Source organism: Caloenas nicobarica, chromosome 12 (assembly GCF_036013445.1).
Source record: "Caloenas nicobarica isolate bCalNic1 chromosome 12, bCalNic1.hap1, whole genome shotgun sequence".
In the NCBI taxonomy this organism is placed as follows: Eukaryota; Metazoa; Chordata; class Aves; order Columbiformes; family Columbidae; genus Caloenas; species Caloenas nicobarica.
Window position 1 is genome coordinate 21,329,045 of NC_088256.1, and position 18,726 is coordinate 21,347,770.

The window sequence follows — 18,726 nt, forward strand, 5'->3', positions numbered from 1 at the left end:
CTTTCCTGCTGCTGCCGGGGGTGTTTCTGTCCCACTTGCCTTGCTGGGGGGAAAAGTGTCACAGCCAAAATTGTCACCAGTGGCTGATGGGTCTGAGCTGTCGGGACGGCTGAGGCCACTGGTGCCCCGATCCCAGAGCATCGTGCCGGGGATGTGTGCGGGGAGCTGAGGATGGTACGTGGGGACCAGAGTGCCCTGGATAAGGGACGTGCCCTGGGTGCTGGTGTCACTCAGGAGAGCGTGGCCAGGATCTGTAATCACCTGGAAATCTCCCTTATCTGAAGATTAATGTGGCTAAAGCACAGCACCAGGGTTATTACTGGATGACTTTTTGCCATGTGAATAAAAGGTTTAATGCTCAAAGGTAATGGCTTTGAGAAAGAATTCCTGAATAAGCTCTTAATTCCTTCTGCCCTCTCCCCCCACACCTCAGCCCCATCCCCCTGTTCTCCCTCCTTGAGATTTTCCCCGTAAGAAATTAGTTCCCACCTTGGCCTCGGCAAAGCAAATCCTCAACGTGGCAGTTTTTCACCCAAATTTTCTTGATGACACAGAGCCAGACACCCCCAGCCCACTCCAACCCCCACAACCCCCCTCATGGCTTCTGAAGGGCAGAACCCCCGATCTGCACTGGCGTTTAGTTTGCCTTAAAACCAGTAAAAATCCTCATTATCCAGCCCCCGAGGGGCGGCAGGAGCCGCTGCTGCGTCTCCGTGTGACAGATCAGTGAGAGTTTTTGTTTTGCTTTCTTTTTCCTGTTTTCTCTTCGGAAGGGGGAAGCCGAGCTGCAGAAACTTCAGAAAAGCTGTGCAATCTCAAAACACGCTGGTGAAGTCCCAGCGGTAACTGGAGCTATCGGGAAAGCTGGAACTGGGGTGGCCAGTAAGGTCGGAGCCGCAATACGGGCGTTGTGGTCAGTCAGCAGGACTTGTGTAATACAAATATCTAACTGTGGTTATCCTTGGGTGTCCTGTTTGCCTGTGCACACTGCTGGGTTTGTGCCATTAAAAAATGGCTTTTTTTCAGCCCTGAAAACTCTTTCCCCCCGCAAGCAAACAAGGAAAATGTGTCCTTTTGTTATTCCTTTTTTTTTTTTTTTCTTTTTTGTGAGGGGAGGAGGAGATTTGGGACAGAACGAGCTGCAGGGCAGCATGTTTTCTGCCGTCTCTGCGTGCTCTAAGTCCCAAAGCAAATCCCTCCAGCTTCCCTGGATCTCCCTCCTCTTTCTACGACCGGCTTTGGCAATACAAGGATAAACCACCACCCGCTCAGCACTTCCCAGGAACGCTGCACGGGTTGGAAATGTGCTTCCAATCACTGGCAAAGCTGTTTTCTGTCAAACCCCTCTGCTGATGTTTACTCATATGGTTTCCCGAGGGGTTTCTGGCATCACAGCCACCAATGCTGTAGCCCACGGGGAGGAAACCTCAGGACCAGAGTGGCCCCAAACTGGGGTCTCCTCTTCTGCAGATTGTGCCGTTGCTTTGAGAGCAGCCGTGGTGCATAAGGAGACAATTTACAGGCCCTTAAAATAACATTCACGATGCCAAAATAGGTGTTGAGATCATTTTATTTCCTCCTGAGTCTGAAGCCTTAAGGGTGCACTCATGTCACCTTTGTAAACTTTTCTCGGTACCCAGTGAGCATTGGGACTTTTTCTGGTTTTTAAGGCAGAACTGAGAGGTTTGGGTAACATCTTATCTATGACCACAGGCTTTAGCAAGATGCCAAATAACACAAGACTTGTAATAACACAAGAAATGGCAATGCCAGCTACTAGTCTTCACTTCTGCAGCTCGGTCCGGGTCCCTGTGAGCAAACGTGCCCTGGGAGGCATCCTTCGTATTCCTCTTTGCTCGTGGCATGTCCATGCACAGTTTACCTTCTACATATTCGTCCCCACGTAATCCGTTGAGCATCCCATAGCTCCTGGGAGCCAAGCAGGTTCCCTTGCTCAGCTCTGGATGCCTTTTTCAATAGCATGAGCTGACCCCAGTTCACTTAAACTCCTTTTAACACTGATGTGTATATAAGTTAATAATCTTTGCTTGGTATATGTTGGTAAAGTTATAGTCTTGCAGTCTGGTTTAGGCTAGATTAGCCCAGATAATTGTGGTTTTTTGTTTTTTGGGGTTTTTTTTAAATGTAAATAGGTTCAGTTTATGTGGAAATAATTAACTATCCTGACCTAGAGCCTCAGGGGATGATGCTGCAAGTTATCACGGTCTGCAGGTCCACACAGCTGGGGCTAAAACCCCCATGGTGCTCCGAGCTGTGCTGAGGCTGAGCCAATGGCTTATAGCTCAGGATTCAGGAGGGTTTTCAAAAATAACAAATATGTAGGAGCACTGAAACAACAGCAATGAGGGGGACCCAGAAATGCTGGCATCAGCGATGGCTGTGTCAGATATTTTAACAGTAACGTGATGGAGAACACTGTAAGGTGAACAGTCCCCAGCAGCAACAATGCAGCCAGCAAGTCTTTTGACACCAAAATGTCCTCCTAGGTCAGATCCTAGCAGCTGTTGCACCCAGGGGTAATTCAAGATGTATTTGGAGACATAACGTGATCTTCACTCAAGCGATGAGAAGCACGTACACGGAGATAAATGGTTTATGTCTCAAGAGATGGACTCCAGCAGAAGCTCGTCGGGTGGCATTGCAGGGATTTCCATGCTGTTTATTTGGCCAAAGAACTTGGGAAGAGACCAAAACCGAAAGCGTGGAAGGTTTCTCCTTTTCATCCGGATGTTGTGGCTGGTTTCGGTGATGGAGACGCTGCTCCGGCGGCGCATGAAGCGAGTCCGCAGGGCGACACAGCCGTGGTGCAGCAGCTGGTCCTGGAACTCAGAGGTCATGAAGTAGTAGAGGACGGGATCCAGGCAGCAGTTGAGGCTCGCGAGGCAGAGGGAGATGGGGTGGAAGCGGAGGGTGCTCCTGTGGATGGCACAGTCCTGGATGATGTTCTCAATCACCATCATGAAGAATGGGAAGTTGATGTGGTAGGGGGTGAAGCAGATGAAGAAGACAGCTGCGCACATCAAGACCATGCGCAAAGCCTTCTGCTTCTCGCCGGCGTTCTGCAGCGGCGTGGGACACTCCCGCAGGGACTGCCACATCTTCCAAGTGCAGCAGGCGATGATGCCGAAGGGGATGACGAACCCAAACAGCTCCGCCACTGTCACCAGTGCGATGGAGTCTCTCGGGCTCAGCTGCTTCACCCCCAGGTCTGAGAAGCAGGTGTTGGTGCTGTTGGACAAGGCTGGGCTCCTCACCACCAGCAGGGGTAAACACGCCGCCCCCACGAAGAGCCAGATGGCAGCGCTGATGGCCGCGTCGTACCGGCGCTTCCAGTCCTTGGCCTTGAAGGGGTGGAGGAGGAAGAGGTACCGCTGGATGCTGATGCAGGTGAGGAAGCAAATGCTGGCGTACATGTTGAGATACTTCAGGTAGAAGCACACCTGGCAAAGGAAAGTTCCAAAGGGCCAAGTGTGGTTGATGTAGTAATACATCCGTAAGGGCAGCGAGAGGACGTGAGCCAGGTCGGCCACGGCCAGGTTGATCATGAAGATGACAGCTTTGCTCTTCTTGCTGATGAAGCGGCACAAGACCCACAGGGCAGCGCTGTTGGCCAGGAGGCCGGGGATGAAGATGAGGGTGTAGGTGGCTGCGTACAGGGTGGACTGGAAGGACATCTGGGGGTCAGTGCAGTTCCCGGAGGATGCGTTGTTCTCCATCTTGGCTGAGTCTCTTCGCTCATGAGGCGATTAAGGTGGATGGAGATTTTCTGTAGGGAGTAAAAATGGATGCTGTAAAGCCAAGAACTCCCCTGTGTTTCCCCACATGGAGTAAATCCCCCTGTTCCCCCTGGACTGGGCACTGGGGAGGCCAGACACTGAATCCTGGAGTCAGTTTTGCGCCCTCATGCCAAGAAAGCCCTTGAGGTGCTGGAGCGAGTTGAGAGCAGGGAACGGAGCTGGTGAGGGGCTGGAGCACAAGGGTGATGGGAGCGGCTGAGGGAGCTGGGGGTTCAGCTGGAGAACAGGAGCTGAGGGGAGACCTTCTGATCTCTGACCTGCCTGAAAGGAGCTTGGAGCCAGGGGGGGTCGGGCTCTGCTCCCCAGGAACAAGCGCCAGGAGCAGAGGAAACGGCCTCAAGTTGTGCCAGGGGAGGTTGAGGTTGGATGTGGGGAACAATTTCTTCCCCAAAGGGCTGTGGGGCATTGGAACAGGCTGCCCAGGGCAGTGCTGGAGTCACCATCCCTGGAGGGGCTGGACAGACGGAGATGAGGTTCTCAGGACAGGGGGCAGTGCCAGGGCTGGGGTGGCAGTTGGACTTGACGATCTTGAGGGTCTTTTCCAACCAAAATGATTCTGCGATTGTAAATGTGCTTCAGTGCAGAAGAATAAGTTGTGTAGGTGTATGTACAGTGTGTGTAGGTATGTATACAGGACCGTGCGTGTTTTGGGAAGGGTGCAGAGCCAGACCTGCTTCCAGGCAGTGATCCTGGCACCGTCCAGGCAGCTCAGCAGGATTCCACCCCCTGCCGCCCCCCCGGGCAATGCCGCAATGACAGTGACATTGCAATTGAGCTCCGTAGCGTTAGTCTCTTCATTGCTAATGCCAGAGAGCTGCTTCAGCTGCCTGGGGTTTCTCAGGACCACTTTTCTTGCTTATAGTTTTCTCTCAAACTGTCATCAAACTGGTGCTCTCTACGTCTACAAGCGATTTTGGCGGGACTATAAATAAATAGCGACTCTAAATGGAGCTACACATTGTCTTTTCAGATCCATGCAGTGGTCTGATGTGAATGGGCAGCAAGGACAATAATTAGCATCAGCGAACGATGGTGCTGGCAGGCAGAGGTGCAGACGGATCCATCAGGGCTCTGGCTCCAGATTTAAGGCTGGATTTATAAGCTGATCGCTGGCCGAACACACGCCAGCCGCTCGGCTGGTCCCGCTAACTCAATTCCAGCACTGATGGCACATTGTGCAGGCATTGTGTTGTAGCAACAGGAATCGTCCTCCAGCAACAGTTCAGGACGCGAAGGAAGATAAATAGATCTGCCTTGTAGTTAGAGCAGAAATTCTTTTCATCCGTTTACCCATTTCACCTCATCCAGACAGCGCTGGGGGTATTAGGGGGTCAGGGGAGTTCACAGGTACCCGGGCAACTCTCCAGGGAGCTGATGGATTTTAACATTTGTGAGCAGAACCCAGGGAGGAAACCATCTGCTTTTTTCGGGATGAGGTGATTTGGCAGCAGCAGGTTACAAACCAAGGGCCTGTAGCATCATCTGCAATAGAACAGTGTAATTTTCCTCCTGGAAACAGAGCCCCGAGGTGCCAGGCAGCCTGTCTTTCCCTTCCAGGAGAGCAGAGCCTCACCCGGCAGAGCCCTGAGCTCCTCTTCCTGCTGCCACCCAGCCCTTAATCAGTGGTATTTAATTAAAAAGCACCCAGTGGTGCCATTTCCCACAGCCCTGGGTCCGGTGTTTGCCACAGGAGTGGGTTTGTAGAAGCAAATTGCCCTCAGTGGGGAGTGGGCTTCTGCTTCGAGGCGCTGGGTGAAGGCTCCTCTACCCTCATCCTCCTCCCCTGGGCTGTAATTTGGAGGGCTTGCCATGTTTACATTTTTCAGGATGAGGGTTATGTATTTTTAAATAAATATGTATGAAATACAGCCAGCATCCTCTCTGCTGGCTGCTCACTGCCCGCACCTCTAATATGAGAAGGTCTGGTGCATTTCCCCCCGCTTCTGTGCTGGCGCCCTGAGCTCTGAACCGAGCCCTGACCAAGCTGCTGCCTTCTGCTTTGTGGCGGGATTTTTTTGTTGGTTTGTGTTTTTTCGTCAGGGTTAGGCTGCAAAAAAGCGAGGCTGCAGTGAAACCCTGGCTGCTGGGCTGATGCTGATGGTGCATGAGCCACAGCCCTGGGTTGGAAGTTTCTGATTTTTAATTTTTTTTTTTTTTTCCTACCAAGCCAGGACAAGGCAGGGAAGTGGGGACATCCGTCACGAGGGAACAGCGGGATGCAAACCCCTTCGGTCCCTGCAGCATCCCCATATGCTCGTGCTCTTTGCACCGAGTCTGTACCCTGGAAAAGTGGGGGCAGGACACCTTGTCTTCATATCCCTGCAGAAAATAGGGAGGGAAAACTGCCGGGGAGCCTGGGGAATGCAGCCATTCCCTGCTCTTGTCACAACGTCCAAGTGACAGAGGTGACACTTGCTGGTCTGTGCACGTGACAAGGATTGAGTGCCCGGTGTCCCTGTCCCACCATCTCCTCCCTGCCATGTGTCTCAGCCCAAACCCTAAACCTTGTCCCTGTAGATGTGACCATGAGGAGCCTCTTTGCCAGTTTTTCTCCATTTTTTGGCTTTCCCTGGGAGAGCAGCAGCACCTGTTTCTCGGTGGGAGGGCCAGATGTCACTCCTGGTACCCAGCGCTTTCTGGTTTTAGGTGACAGCACCAGGGAGCTCCCTCTGGGCTGGGCTCAGGCCAGCGCTCCTTCACTGCAATGCTTCCCAAAAGGGTGCGTTTCTTTCTATATTGCTGTTTTTCAGTTTTGACCTTCCCTCCTGGCTGTGCCTTGCCCCAAACCGCTCCATCCCGCCGTGTTCTGCTGCCGGTGACACCGGTGTTGGGGCAGAGATCCTTCCATGGGCTTGGACAGGGGTTTTGTTCAGCAGGTTCATAAAGCTTGTACAAAATCCCCCCTGCCACTCCTTAATTATTTTCCTATTTCATCCACACGTGGGCAGGACCTGCGGGGGCTTTAAGTGGCAAAGCTGAGTTTTATCCAGCTACACGCTGAAGTTACAGACGGGAGACCGGTATTGCTGCCGGAGGGGCGAGACTACGGGTTGTGGATGTAGCACTGCAATTCATTAAATGCCAAGTAACTTTGCAATTAATTAGGAGGTTAAGGCAGCTCTTAAAACACCCTTGTTGATGTGTGGTGGGGTGGTTTTTTTTCCTTTTCTCCTGAGTATGTTAACAGTATCTGCTCCTGGAAGTGTCTGTGGCCGTCATTATTGGAAATAGCCCGGCTACTCTGAATCACCCTGCGCCCCACCCAGCCCTACGTTGCTGTGGGATTGCATTTGCTGTTCCCAAATTCACTGCCGAATTCACCCTCATCTTTTCCATGGGTTGGCTGGACAAACCTGGTGAAAACTGCGCCCCAGGTGCGGTTGGGGGAGCCGGGGGCTGGGGCAGAGCTGCCTCCCTTACGCCTGGGATGCTGGGGGGAAGAACAGGCTAGGAAAAATAAAAATAATCAACTTTTGGCTTGAAATAAGCGCTGGGTTTGAAGTAGCGGAGGCTTTCTGGCGCTTGTTTTAAGCAATGATTTTGTTTGTTTAATCTAGGCACTAATAGGAAAAGCACAAACAGAGGTGGTCAGTTAGGGCAGCTTCTGTCGGTAATGACAAAATTGAAATATTTGGGGTAAAACGGGCTTTTCCTGGGCACAGCTGCACACAGCAGCCAGCTGGATGCACCGAGCTCTGCTCATCCACCCCGGCTGAGATACAAATACATGGGCACAGGCAGAAGCCGCTCAGGATGTTGTACCATAGATACACATCTCTTGAAGAACAACTACAAAAAAAAAAAAAAAATACTGATAACATTGCTCAAAACTGCAGTGGCTTCGACCTACAGAAGAAAACACGCAGCAGAAACAGCACTTACCTTCCCGCGGCTCCCATCCTCCGGGGGGGTCGCACCCATGCTAGAGAGCCGGAGCGACGAGCGTCCCGCTCGCGTTTCCCACCGATTTTCGCAGCGGTCCCGTCCCCGCCGGCTCCTCGTTCAACTCCCACATGGTTTTTTTCGGAGCACTGGAATCCTGCCGGCATCTGCAGCCCGGCACAGTGGCTGCAGAACAGGAAATCCTGTATTTTGTTTCTCTTCGCCACACAACGTGTACGGCTTAATGACGTTAAAATGACCGGGAAGGCGATGACATCATTTGATCCAACGGCCACCTCAGATGTGGATTTTTTTTCCCTGCTTTTCGCACAGAAATTGTGTTGGGTGACCGTGTCTTTCAGTCAAGCTGCTTCTGCTTTTATCCGCTGTCACTTGGCGTTGGCTTGCTAAAAACCTATAAAACACAGAAGGAAATATCTCCCAATAAGTGCTTGCTAAAGGAAAACTGATTGCTGCGCCAGTGCGAGTTACTGGAAGGCAGTAATTTCCCTTCATTTTCTTGGAAGTTTGGTTAGCCTCAGACTATCAAGGCTACAGGCTAAAACTAGGAGTTTGGGCTTCATTTCCAAAATAATATGATGGTTTAAGGTGGAGATACTGTTGTTTAAAAAAAAAACCAAACAACCAAACAAAATAACACCCAAAAAAACCAAACCCAAACCGCAATGTGCATCATTCCCAATTTTTTTTCTCCTTTAATTCCTTTCCCATATATATAATTTTTTTCCAGTTCTTTTGTGTCTGCTAAGCGTGGCCGCCTCCTTTCTGAACTGCTGAAAACTGGCAGGCATATATTGTAGTGCAGCTGCTTATGAGCTCTCTCATCTCTAGCTGAACAGTTTTACTTGATATATAGTGTCACATCTTACAGCCCAGGGCTTGCAAAGACAACATGGCTGTAGGTAATGTAGAAATAGAACTATTTGTGCTCTATTAATCTATTTTCTGTAGTGCTCCCTGCAAAATTAACAGGAACAGAACCGTGGAAGAGAAATGAAAGAAGGAAGTGATTGTAGCTGTTAATTGTAGAATAAGTCGCCAGCTCGAGGTCTGGGATGGAGGGTCCATCTCCTCCCACCACAGCGGTGCCAGTGCTGGGGTTTCGGGGTTTCTCCGTGCTGGCAGCGATGCTGCCCATGGGGAAACTGAGTCACTCCCGTGTTGTGACATGGTGCTTCATGACAGTGGCCCAGGAAATGGAGAAGAGGATCCTTGACCTGTGGAGTCCTGTGATGGGTGGAGATGCCATTGCTTGCAGCTGTTGGTCAACATCCTCATGAAGGCAAAGGCAAGACCAGCATATATACAGTTTATATACCAGCCTTTATCGACATATTTATGGGCTGCTTAATTACTCGTTGCTTATCCATTGTGTAAATGTAGCTTGCTAGCAAACAATGACCTGTGAACCCCTGTGCTTCTTATCTCAGCTGAGAGCAAAGGTGCAAGAGCTGCTTATGATTCCAGGTTTTCCTCTTGTGCATCTTTTTCAGCAGCTGATGCTGAGCCTTGGGAGCAAGAACAGCGCTCGTGTGTTTGCAAAACCTTTGCAGAAGGGAGGCTGGCACCGTGCCACTCCCCTCGCCAGGGGTTAGAGGTTTATCCCAAAGTGAAGCGGCTGTTTCATCAGGATATCCTGCCTGGGACATCCTACGCCTGTGTCCAAAACACCCATCCAGCGCCATACCCAGCCGGCTCCCAGCCCAATTTTTAGGTGGGTGTTCACTGCGGGGCTGCTGGGGAAGGAGAGGTCACGCTCCCACCTCGGGCTTCATAACCACGTCGAGTCCTTCCTCTGCTTGTCAGCTTTTTGGAATATTCTGCAGAAGCTCGCAACCTTCCTGATGGATTGACAAGCCCCAAGCTTTTTCCTTCAACATACGCTGATCAACGTCTCAATTCTTCTTTCAGCTCCACGCCTATTTTTGTGTAGCATTTCTGATCTTCTGGCTCATTACTGATACTAAACATGTGTTTTACACCATGCAATGGTATATTTTCCAAAGGCAGAAGACAATATTTTTAAAATAACTGTGAGGCTTAATCTAAGGCCTCCAGATAAAGGCTGTCTTTGCCTTTAGCCTGGCATCCTGTGGGCAGGCAGCCAGATGCATATGATCAGCATCTCTTTCAGTGCTCAGTGTTCAGAAATATCTGACAGGATGCACCTGAAGGATGTCTGAAAAACAGCAGGAGGAGGAGGTCTTGTTCTCACAAAGCATCTCACCCACATGCTTTCTGTCAAGCATGGGATGGCCCTTTCTCAAGCAGGAGAGGAATTACGGGGATTACCAGACCTCTGATCCCAGTTAAGATGGGGTGGCCGTTTGTCGGCACTGCAATAAAACATCTTTTCTGTTGCTAACAGGTGAATGCTCATGTGCTCGAGCAGGAGGATTTGTCACGCCGTGGTTTTGCCCAGGGCTGTGCCATCAGGGGACGCCCACTGTCAGCGGCGGCTTGGAGACCTCGCCATGTGTCCACCCTGAGCAGTTCCCTTTGGCATGAGGCTTGACACAGGGTTGCTCCAGCACCAGGTGCTAGCGAAGCCCTTCAGATCCCTCCTTCCCAAACATGCACCCAGCCTCCCCTCTTGGTAAACCTCTGCTTTTCTGTGGCATCTCTTAAAGATGTTTTTTTGTGTGTGTTTGCCCAAGAAGGGTGAAGATGTCTTCTCGTTATAGCTGAGTCTGGACAGTGGGACCAGCACAAGAGACAATCCAGGAGCAACACCAAGAAATTCTATTTCCTCTTGTCAAAATAACAAACATGTTTCATGGTCACAGGAAAAGGGGTAGATTATAGAAACTGGAGCTGGGCATGTTGTGCCTTTGGACATGTGAGAACACCGGCAGCAAAGCCAAAACCTGCAGCCCCAGGTCTGGGGTCAGGTCCACAAGGGCAGCCCAAATACCGTCCTCCTCAACAGCATCGCTGGGCTTACCTGTCCTTCTCTTGAGACGCACTGCTGAGGTTTTGCACTTGAACTGAAAGCTTTGAGTTTCACACATGGGTTTGTGGAGACCAGACTGGCTTTTGACTTTCTGTATGCTTTTAGAATATCATGAATTTTCCTTGATCTCTTTTTGCTTTGAATCATTGCTGTCTAGGCTGGCTCACCATCACCTTGGCCAACCTTCTGTCGTGGTTTAACCCCATCTACCAGCTAAGCACCACACAGCCCCTCGAGGGGCTGTCACTCTGTCCCAGCCAAAACCAGTATGCTTTCCCACAAACCAGAAGACACCATTAGACCATGTCTAACCTGCACATCAAAGTAATTCGACTTCTAGTTGAAGTGTTTCATTGTAGGGGGGTTGGACTAGAAGACCTTTGAAGGTCCCTTCCAGCCCGAACTAGTCTATGACTTGAAAGGCTGAGAGTGTTGAGTGTGTGACTGTTCCTCACAGGTTGGGGCTGCGGGATGTAAAATGGGCAGTTTTGGGGGCGTCTAAGGGAGTTCAGAGGGCAAGTGAGGTAGAAACAGGGGAGGAGGTGATGGGGATGCCGTCACAGTGGTGGGGAACATTGTCTGTCATGGAACCACCAAATTCCTTGTTGAGGGTGGAAGAGCCACCATCACCCTTTGGACACTCAGCTGCAGGAGCAGATATTCCCTGCTGAGTTCACGTTATAACTGTCAGTGCACAGGGGGCTGTAGTTAGCAATTTCTGCTTTGTCTTAGCACCAATCTTGTTGTCCATGCTGTGAGTGCTTTTTTAAGCTGTGTAGCTTTAGATCTGCAAAATGATTGTTGAATGAGAAAGAGGTGGTTTCTGCAGTCCTGCCTGCGTGTAAGGGTGGTAGCAGTCGCTCCTCTTCCCCCAGTCACGCACAGTTATTCCCAGGGAGAACCCTTCTCTCCCCAAAATACCTCTAAATTCAATGTAAGTGTTGTAGATTAACAAAAAAACACCCCACACCAGTCTTATTAGAGTGGAGTGAAAACCTTTCTGCAGACAAGCATGCAATCTCTTTAAGATTAATAAAAGTTGATGCACTCCATTGCTTGAACTCTTTGATTCAGAGAGGAGCTGATCCCATTCAGTTTTCTGGGTATAAGTGATAACTAGGAAACTCAGTTTACGTTTGCAAAACTGCATTTATTTTTTAAGCATCAGGTTTTTGGAAAGAAGAATGTAGGACAAGCTACATGGTTGCCATAACAGTGCCTGCAACTTGTTCTCACCTGAAAAATGGAGAATTGCATGAGGAAAAAAAAAATCACAGCAAACAGCTTCCAGTCATATGCCAGCTGATCAAGGTCCATAAAAATCCTCAAAACAAGCACTGAAACTCAATTCTCCTTCACTGACAATATTATACAGTGTCTAGCTTATGAGAAAACTGCTAAATTGACCAAAAAAATCGTTGTATATTCTTAACTGTGTGCCTGAGCATCGACCTCTGCTCATATTTTCAAAGGAACACTTGCAGTGCATAAATGTGTATGTGTGTCATTGGCATAACGAACCACCTGTTCAGTTAGAGAAAATATTTCCATTGACTTCAGAGGGTGATGGATTTTGCCTGTTCTGTAGCTTTCTCACCAAAATCCTGCAATACTACCCTCTCTGTGAAAGTTACTTCCTTCAGATAGGCATATTTTGGTATTCTCGCTTATCTACCCATAAGATTAAGTTCATCATTATGTAGCCCATAATCATCTTCTCACAAATGGGAGGAGCACTCTGAGAGCTCGTTGTATTTAATCAGGACGTCTTCGCTGCCTTTTAGAGGAACTCCAGTGTTACGGTTATTTAAACCTGGCTATTGTTTGCTTTTCCCTGCTTTATTGTAAAACACTCAAGTGGGAAAACATAATATGCAGAAAAATTTTGGCCGAATTAAAATGTAATTAAGTGGCATTGTGTAGTTAAATTTAAAATATAGTTAGCAAGTGTTTCTGGTATTTCTTCTGTTTTTGTAACAACATGTAAGATGCTGGCGCTGGTGCTTACTGAGAATTGTACACACCCCTTTTGAAAAAAACACAGGTTTTCAAACGCAATAAATCAGTGCCCGTGCTCAGCCAAAACAATTGCCAGGTAGCACGAACCCTTGAAGTTACAGAAAGGGGGTGAACTTGGCTGAAAAGCTGTTGCTAATTTAAAAGAAGGGGTAAATGGCATCCTTTCTTGTCACCGCTTTCCGTATCATTACAGTGGATGAAGTTATAAAAATGTAAATGTTAAGATCACGAGAGGAGCTTGTGGAAAAAATCACAATGAATAATTTACTTAAGAAACCAGCCTTTGCTCTGTTACTGAAATCACCTGAAAGGACACCTTTCTTTTTTAAACGATGTGTCAATTGAACCCCTCGAACAGAGATTTCACAGGGTGGATCCATCGCAGGTACCTCTGGGCTGAAGAACATCAAAACTGCCGTTTATTGTTTCTGTCCACTTCCAGGTTCTCATATGTGTTTTCAGCAGAGATGATGCCAGTGTATGCATGTGGGATTGTCTTTGGCTTGATCACAGAGCCACGGAGTTGGGAAAATAGAAGAGCTCCTGGGACGTTTCCACCATTTCCTAGCAAAAGCTTTGCCGCTCCCTTCTGTACAGCAGCAGGTGTAGTCAAGCCACTTGGGTTGTTCATCAGCTTCCAACGCATCGGTCTTAAACAGTTTTATCTTCTATCTATTGAAATGTTTCCACTGCCACAAAACTCCCCTGAATAAATTTGCATGATCTTCTACAAGAGAGTTGGTAATTGAGTGTCACAGAACAGTCCCAGATTTCATACGAAATATCTTAATTATTTTCAGCCGGCTTTCTTGTTATTCCTTAATTGATGAGGCACTCTCTTTGCTCATCAGCCGACTCCTGATGACAGTGCTGCTGTGCCTTGATATCTGGTCCTGAAATTCTGAAGTCATAAAGAAATACAGGATCGGATCCAAGCAGCAGTCCAGGCTTGCAAGGCTTAGGCAAAAGGGTTGGATGTAGAGTGTGATGGTGCTCAGGAAACAGTCTGTAATGACATTTTCTTTCACCAACATGTAGAAAAAGAAGTTAATGTGGTACGGCGCAAAACACACGCAGAACACGATGGCACACATGGAAACCATCCTCGAAGCCTTCCTCTTCTCACTGCTGTTTTGCAGCGATATCTGGAAGCCCCGGAGAGAGTCTTTTGTTTTCCAAGTGCAGAACAAAATAATGGCGAGCGGGCCGATGAAGCCGAAGAGCTCTGCTGCTCCCATCATCAGCACGGTGGCCACCTTGCTGTCGATCGGCCGGACCTGAAGGTCCGCGAAGCAAGTGTTGGTGTTGTTGGCCAGACCGTAGCTGCGCATGATGGGGAAGGGCAAGCATGCCACCCCAACGAGGAGCCACACCACGGCGCTGATGGCCGCGTCATATCGCCGCTTCCAGTCCTTGGCCTTGAACGGCTGGTAGAGGAAGAAATACCTCTGGATGCTGATGCAGGTGAGGAAACAAATGCTGGCGTACATGTTGAGGTACTTCAGGTAGAAACACAATAAGCAAAGGAATCTCCCAAAAGGCCACGTGGAGTTAATATAATAATATATTCGCAGCGGCAGCGAGAGGACGTGAGCCAGGTCAGCCACGGCCAGGTTGATCATGAAGATGACAGCTTTGCTCTTCTTGCTGATGAAGCGGCACAAGACCCACAGGGCAGCGCTGTTGGCCAGGAGGCCGGGGATGAAGATGATGGTGTAGGTGGCTGCGTACAGGCTGTTTTTGAAGGTTAGATGGTGACTGGAGCAGGACTGGTTGCTCTGCGTCATGGTTGGGCCGCTGGAAACATCTGCTGTGCTGTAGGGCGGGTGGGTCATTCCTGTAGAGAACAAAAAACAGGGGCTGTAAAGGCAAAGGCACCGCAAGAGTTGCTGATATTCACATTCGCATTTCGTAATGGACTTTTTAGTACAAAGTAGAGGTTTGGAAATGCCTTCTGTATGAAACATCCTGCTATTTTCTTCAAAGCTGCCCTTTCAGAAGCCTCCCGCTATTCACGCAGAGGCAGGGGACCATTCCTCTTGTGTCAGTCCCCTTGCTGGGCTGTCCGAGTGCCACAAGCAGGGGTGAAGTTGTTCCACGCTGCCAACAGAGGAGCAGGAGAAGCTACCTATGCTTTTGGCAGCTCAAGGTCACCTGTGGTTTGGTCTCTGACTAGCAGAGGAGGAAAAGATGGAAGAATGATGTACCACAGCCCTGCGTGTGAGCAACCACATGGCTCAACGGTCAAATCGTGGGTGCCAACCACTGTATTGCGCCTGCTGTTAAGTTGGACGTTGGACGTTGCATGAGTGACACCATCCGTGGACCTCATGGACCCACCTTCTCCGGCGTGATGGGGACAGGCCGTGGGGAAAAGGGTTTGAAACCTCTGAGTGTTGTAAATGCAGCCTATGCTGCCGTGTACTGAAGCTGATGTAACGAGCAGAGGCCTAATCAGATCACCAGCTCCCATTTCTCATCACCCCCACAACCTCAGTAACACTTTTTTTCCATCAGATAATTTTATTTTTAGATACTTCCAGCTTCTGTCTCTCCTTCGATTCAGATGAGTAGGGATGGCAAAATGTCGCGTGTTGAACCGTTGAGCCATCTTTCTTTTGTCAGCTTTTGTAACTGGGACTTGTCTGCAATAAAGCAACACATGCAGGAGGAGGTTGGTTTTATCAGGTATTTCCCCAGAGGGTTATAATTCTCATTACATTGATTCCCTCCTGTGTCCAATATAATGGTTAAAAATGGAATATCAGCTCCCTATTTCATGTGGCACTGCAGACACTGATTCACTCCTTCTGACTCATTTCCTGCACTGCTGGCAACAGGCATTTGCCAAAAAAAGTGTCTCTGTAGGTAGATATTAGTAACTCTTACCCTGTTACTAATATTTTTTCCTTCATGTTACCAAAAAAAAAAAAAAAAAAAAGAAGTAGCGTTTAGAGCTCTCAAGGTTTAGAGCGCTCAAGTGACAAACACAAATAGCCAGTTTTTTAGCTTGTTAATTGTTGCAGTACTTGGACTTGGCAGCTCGTCCAGACTCTGTTCAAGGCTGCTGCGGAAGCCTTGTGTTATGTGATAATTCAGGCCCCAGAAATGCCCAGATGTGGCAAAGTCCCAGCATGGGACAGAGGCCACCCTCACATGGGTGCGGTGGCTGATGGTGACGGTGAGCGGGGCCACCCACCCGCTCCCTCAGCAGATGTTCCTGCCAACTTTTTCGCTTTTCCTTTTAAACCGGTCTTTCGTTTTCTCACCATCTTCAAAAAGCAAGGTCTGCGTGTTTATCTCCTGCAGCACCCTCAGCTTTAGCAGCTGAGCTACATCCTTCAGCTGCGCCCAACACCAAAGGAACGCTGCAGACCAGAAACCTCTGTCTGATCCCCTTCTGCCACCATGACAGCGTGGGGACATGGGGGCCAGGCCCCTCAGAGCTGGTTTTGTCCCTCCAGTCTGCAGTTTGCTCCCAGTGACCTGTCCCCCAAGGCAGCTCTGGGATGAGATGCTCTGCTCCATGGTGGGGTGGCCCCAGCTGCCTCCATCCCAGGACACCACAACCTTGTCCCTATCACGAGGCCGTAACGTGCCTGTGAAGAGGGAAGAGGGCTCAAAGGGCGCTGGAAATGAGGGATAAAAATGCATCTGGCCCATGGCCTGATCACCACCCGTCTGAGAAGCAACGATGGAGGCCTCGCATTGTCCTTTCTGGTGTTCCTCAGGAGCTGTGGCCAGGGTATGGAGCAGAGCACTGGGGTGTTCACTCAGAATGTTGCTTCTCAGAGCGGTAAATTGGGCTTCCATCCCATTTCTGGAGACCGCTGTGAATTTCTGGTGCGCTGGAGGTCTGCGATCCCTTTTCCACCGCCCGCAGCTCTAGCTTGACATGCCAGCTGCTGCCCTTATCTCACTACAACCAATTTCTATCCCTTCAGGTGACCTCTCACTTTGCCAAGAAGCCATTAAAGAGCCACTTCCAAAGTCGGTAGCTGCCTGGGTTCCCTTGGATGTCAAGGTTAGGCTGACTGGCTGGTGCTCCTCCAAAACACAAGGGCCAGAAGGCAACTGAAACCACAAAGAATTAGGTACGTTTGCAAAATATTCTATTTTAAGGGCACGCTCATATTTAAACGCTGGCCGGTGGATGCGTGTTCTTCAGCTGAAATGAGTCATAACAGCCAGTTTGCTTGCTTATTGAGGTCCCTAGATGCAGTTGGCCCTTATTTACATTTCATGTGACAGCGAAGAACCAGGCTGCAATGTCAGCAATCAGAATAATCAAGTTCAGTCTGCTGACTCAAACTGGCCTCTGAATTGAGCCATTTAGGGCAAACCGACATGTCCGGGATGTGTCTGTTGTACTGCGAGGGTGATGCTGAGTGCACGCGCTTGGTATCAGGATTCACTTCGTTTTTGGTCGCAGCAAACGGTGCCCGGGCAGGGGCACGCGTACCGGGCTGGGCTGCGAGGGCTGCAGCGTGCCCGAGCCCAGGGTGGAGAGGAGGTTCCCCCTTGCCCTTCGTCTTCATCTGCTAGTTGTCCACAAGGTGTCAGAGTTAATCAAGCTTCCCTGTCCTTGCCCTCCTGAAGGCAGTTTTCTAACCCCAAGGGCCCGGGCTGAGCGGTGGGAGGCAGAGGCGGTGGTGTGACCGTGTTCTTGTGAGTTCGTGGTGCTGTCTTCTAGAGCGATCCCAGATTGGAAAAATCTTGTGTTGCTGAATAACTGATGTTGGGGAAGAAATGCTCCCAGGAGTCCTCGTATTGCTGATATTTACATCCTGAAGAGATTAGGGAGCTGCTTAGAACCTTGGAACCAAAAGGTAAGAAAACCCAACCTGTGGAGATGCAGGAGATGTTCCATCCCCACCACCCTGAGCACATCTAACACCGTGAGTGATGAACAGGAGACGTGGGGCCCGTGGAGTCAGAAAAAGGCTGAACTCAGCGTCAGGCCGTTTACAGGGATGTGGACAGAGCAGGATGAGCTGGCTGGCAGTGCAGAAGCATTAAAACAATTAGTATAATATGTACATGGGCGATGGCTGCTGGCTCGTCAGCGAAGGGCACTTTCTGAGAATGAATGACTTCATTACAAAGTCATAAAAATATAATGAAATTAAACCATCTCTTTAGAAAAACTGCACCCAAGCATCAGCACAGGGGACTATGAAACAATTGTATTTCTGCCCTTCCACCCACTTCTCTGCTTCAGATTGAAGCTTAATGCCCCCTGTCCTCTTATCTTCCACCTGTGCACAAACGCAGACACACAGACATCCCACAGAATGTCTGTCTGGAATTAGGAGTCCAGAGTGTAAAGAAAGAAAAGTCGTTTGCTGCGTGGTGTGTGTCCAACAAAGGCTGAAAAGCTCCATCAGGTTTTATCGATGCTTATTTACACATTACAGAGAGAGAGCTGATACTGCATCATTGTTTTCAGAATATGAATTTTTTAAAAATGGTAATAAATACGAGGTTATCTAACTACTGCTTTTTACATTTTAATTTGAGTCTGTGTTTGTGAGGCTGTAGCATTAGGGACATAATTGTGCGTGTTACTTGTGGCTGGAGGTTTGGAAACCAAACGTTCATGTTCATCTTGATAGGACTGAGAAGCACAGGAATGTTATTCCAGAGTCCTGGATCTCTCTGGCATGCCCATGAGCAGACAGGTTAATTGCTTTGATGAAGACACAAATGTCTGCGCACTCTGCCCTCATTGCCCGCCTGTGAACGTCTCATGCCTTTGAACTTGCACTTCGGTGTGAAACCTCCACAGTCAGAAGTGGAAAGTTCTACAGTTAAGGGTACTTTTTTCTGGTTTTCTTCTTCCACAAAGAAAAACAAAACCAAAAAGTAGATCTGGGTTGCCTGATCTGTTGCGATGAGATATTTTCATTTTGCAACACGAGCCTAATTCTCATTTCTGCAGCTTGGGTGGCTGAAGAGGTCGGGTATGAACATGAGGATGGGTTGGATCAGGATCCTGGAGAGGACGGGCTTGCATCAGGGATGCGGTTCCCA

General features: G+C 49.2%; 2 protein-coding genes across 2 annotated transcripts; both read right to left on the bottom strand.

The window, feature by feature from the left end:
• Positions 1-1,635: 1,635 nt before the first annotated feature.
• On the bottom strand, positions 1,636-7,831 carry LOC135993440 (putative P2Y purinoceptor 10). The gene is made up of 2 exons (XM_065643318.1): positions 7,701-7,831; positions 1,636-3,787 (listed from the first exon to the last, which is right to left on the bottom strand). Exon 2 carries the CDS (start codon positions 3,735-3,737, stop codon positions 2,622-2,624), a length of 1,116 nt encoding a protein of 371 aa, XP_065499390.1. The 5' UTR covers positions 3,738-3,787; positions 7,701-7,831; the 3' UTR covers positions 1,636-2,621.
• Positions 7,832-13,485: 5,654 nt separating this feature from the next.
• P2RY10 (P2Y receptor family member 10) lies at positions 13,486-14,530 on the bottom strand. The gene has a single exon (XM_065643480.1). The coding sequence runs from the start codon at positions 14,526-14,528 to the stop codon at positions 13,506-13,508; it is 1,023 nt and encodes a 340-aa protein (XP_065499552.1). The 5' UTR covers positions 14,529-14,530; the 3' UTR covers positions 13,486-13,505.
• Positions 14,531-18,726: the final 4,196 nt, after the last annotated feature.

Coding starts and splice junctions, on each gene's coding strand:
- LOC135993440 (XM_065643318.1), bottom strand. CDS start 3,737: ATGGAGAACAACGCATCCTCCGGGAACTGCACTGACCCCCAGATGTCC.
- P2RY10 (XM_065643480.1), bottom strand. CDS start 14,528: ATGACCCACCCGCCCTACAGCACAGCAGATGTTTCCAGCGGCCCAACC.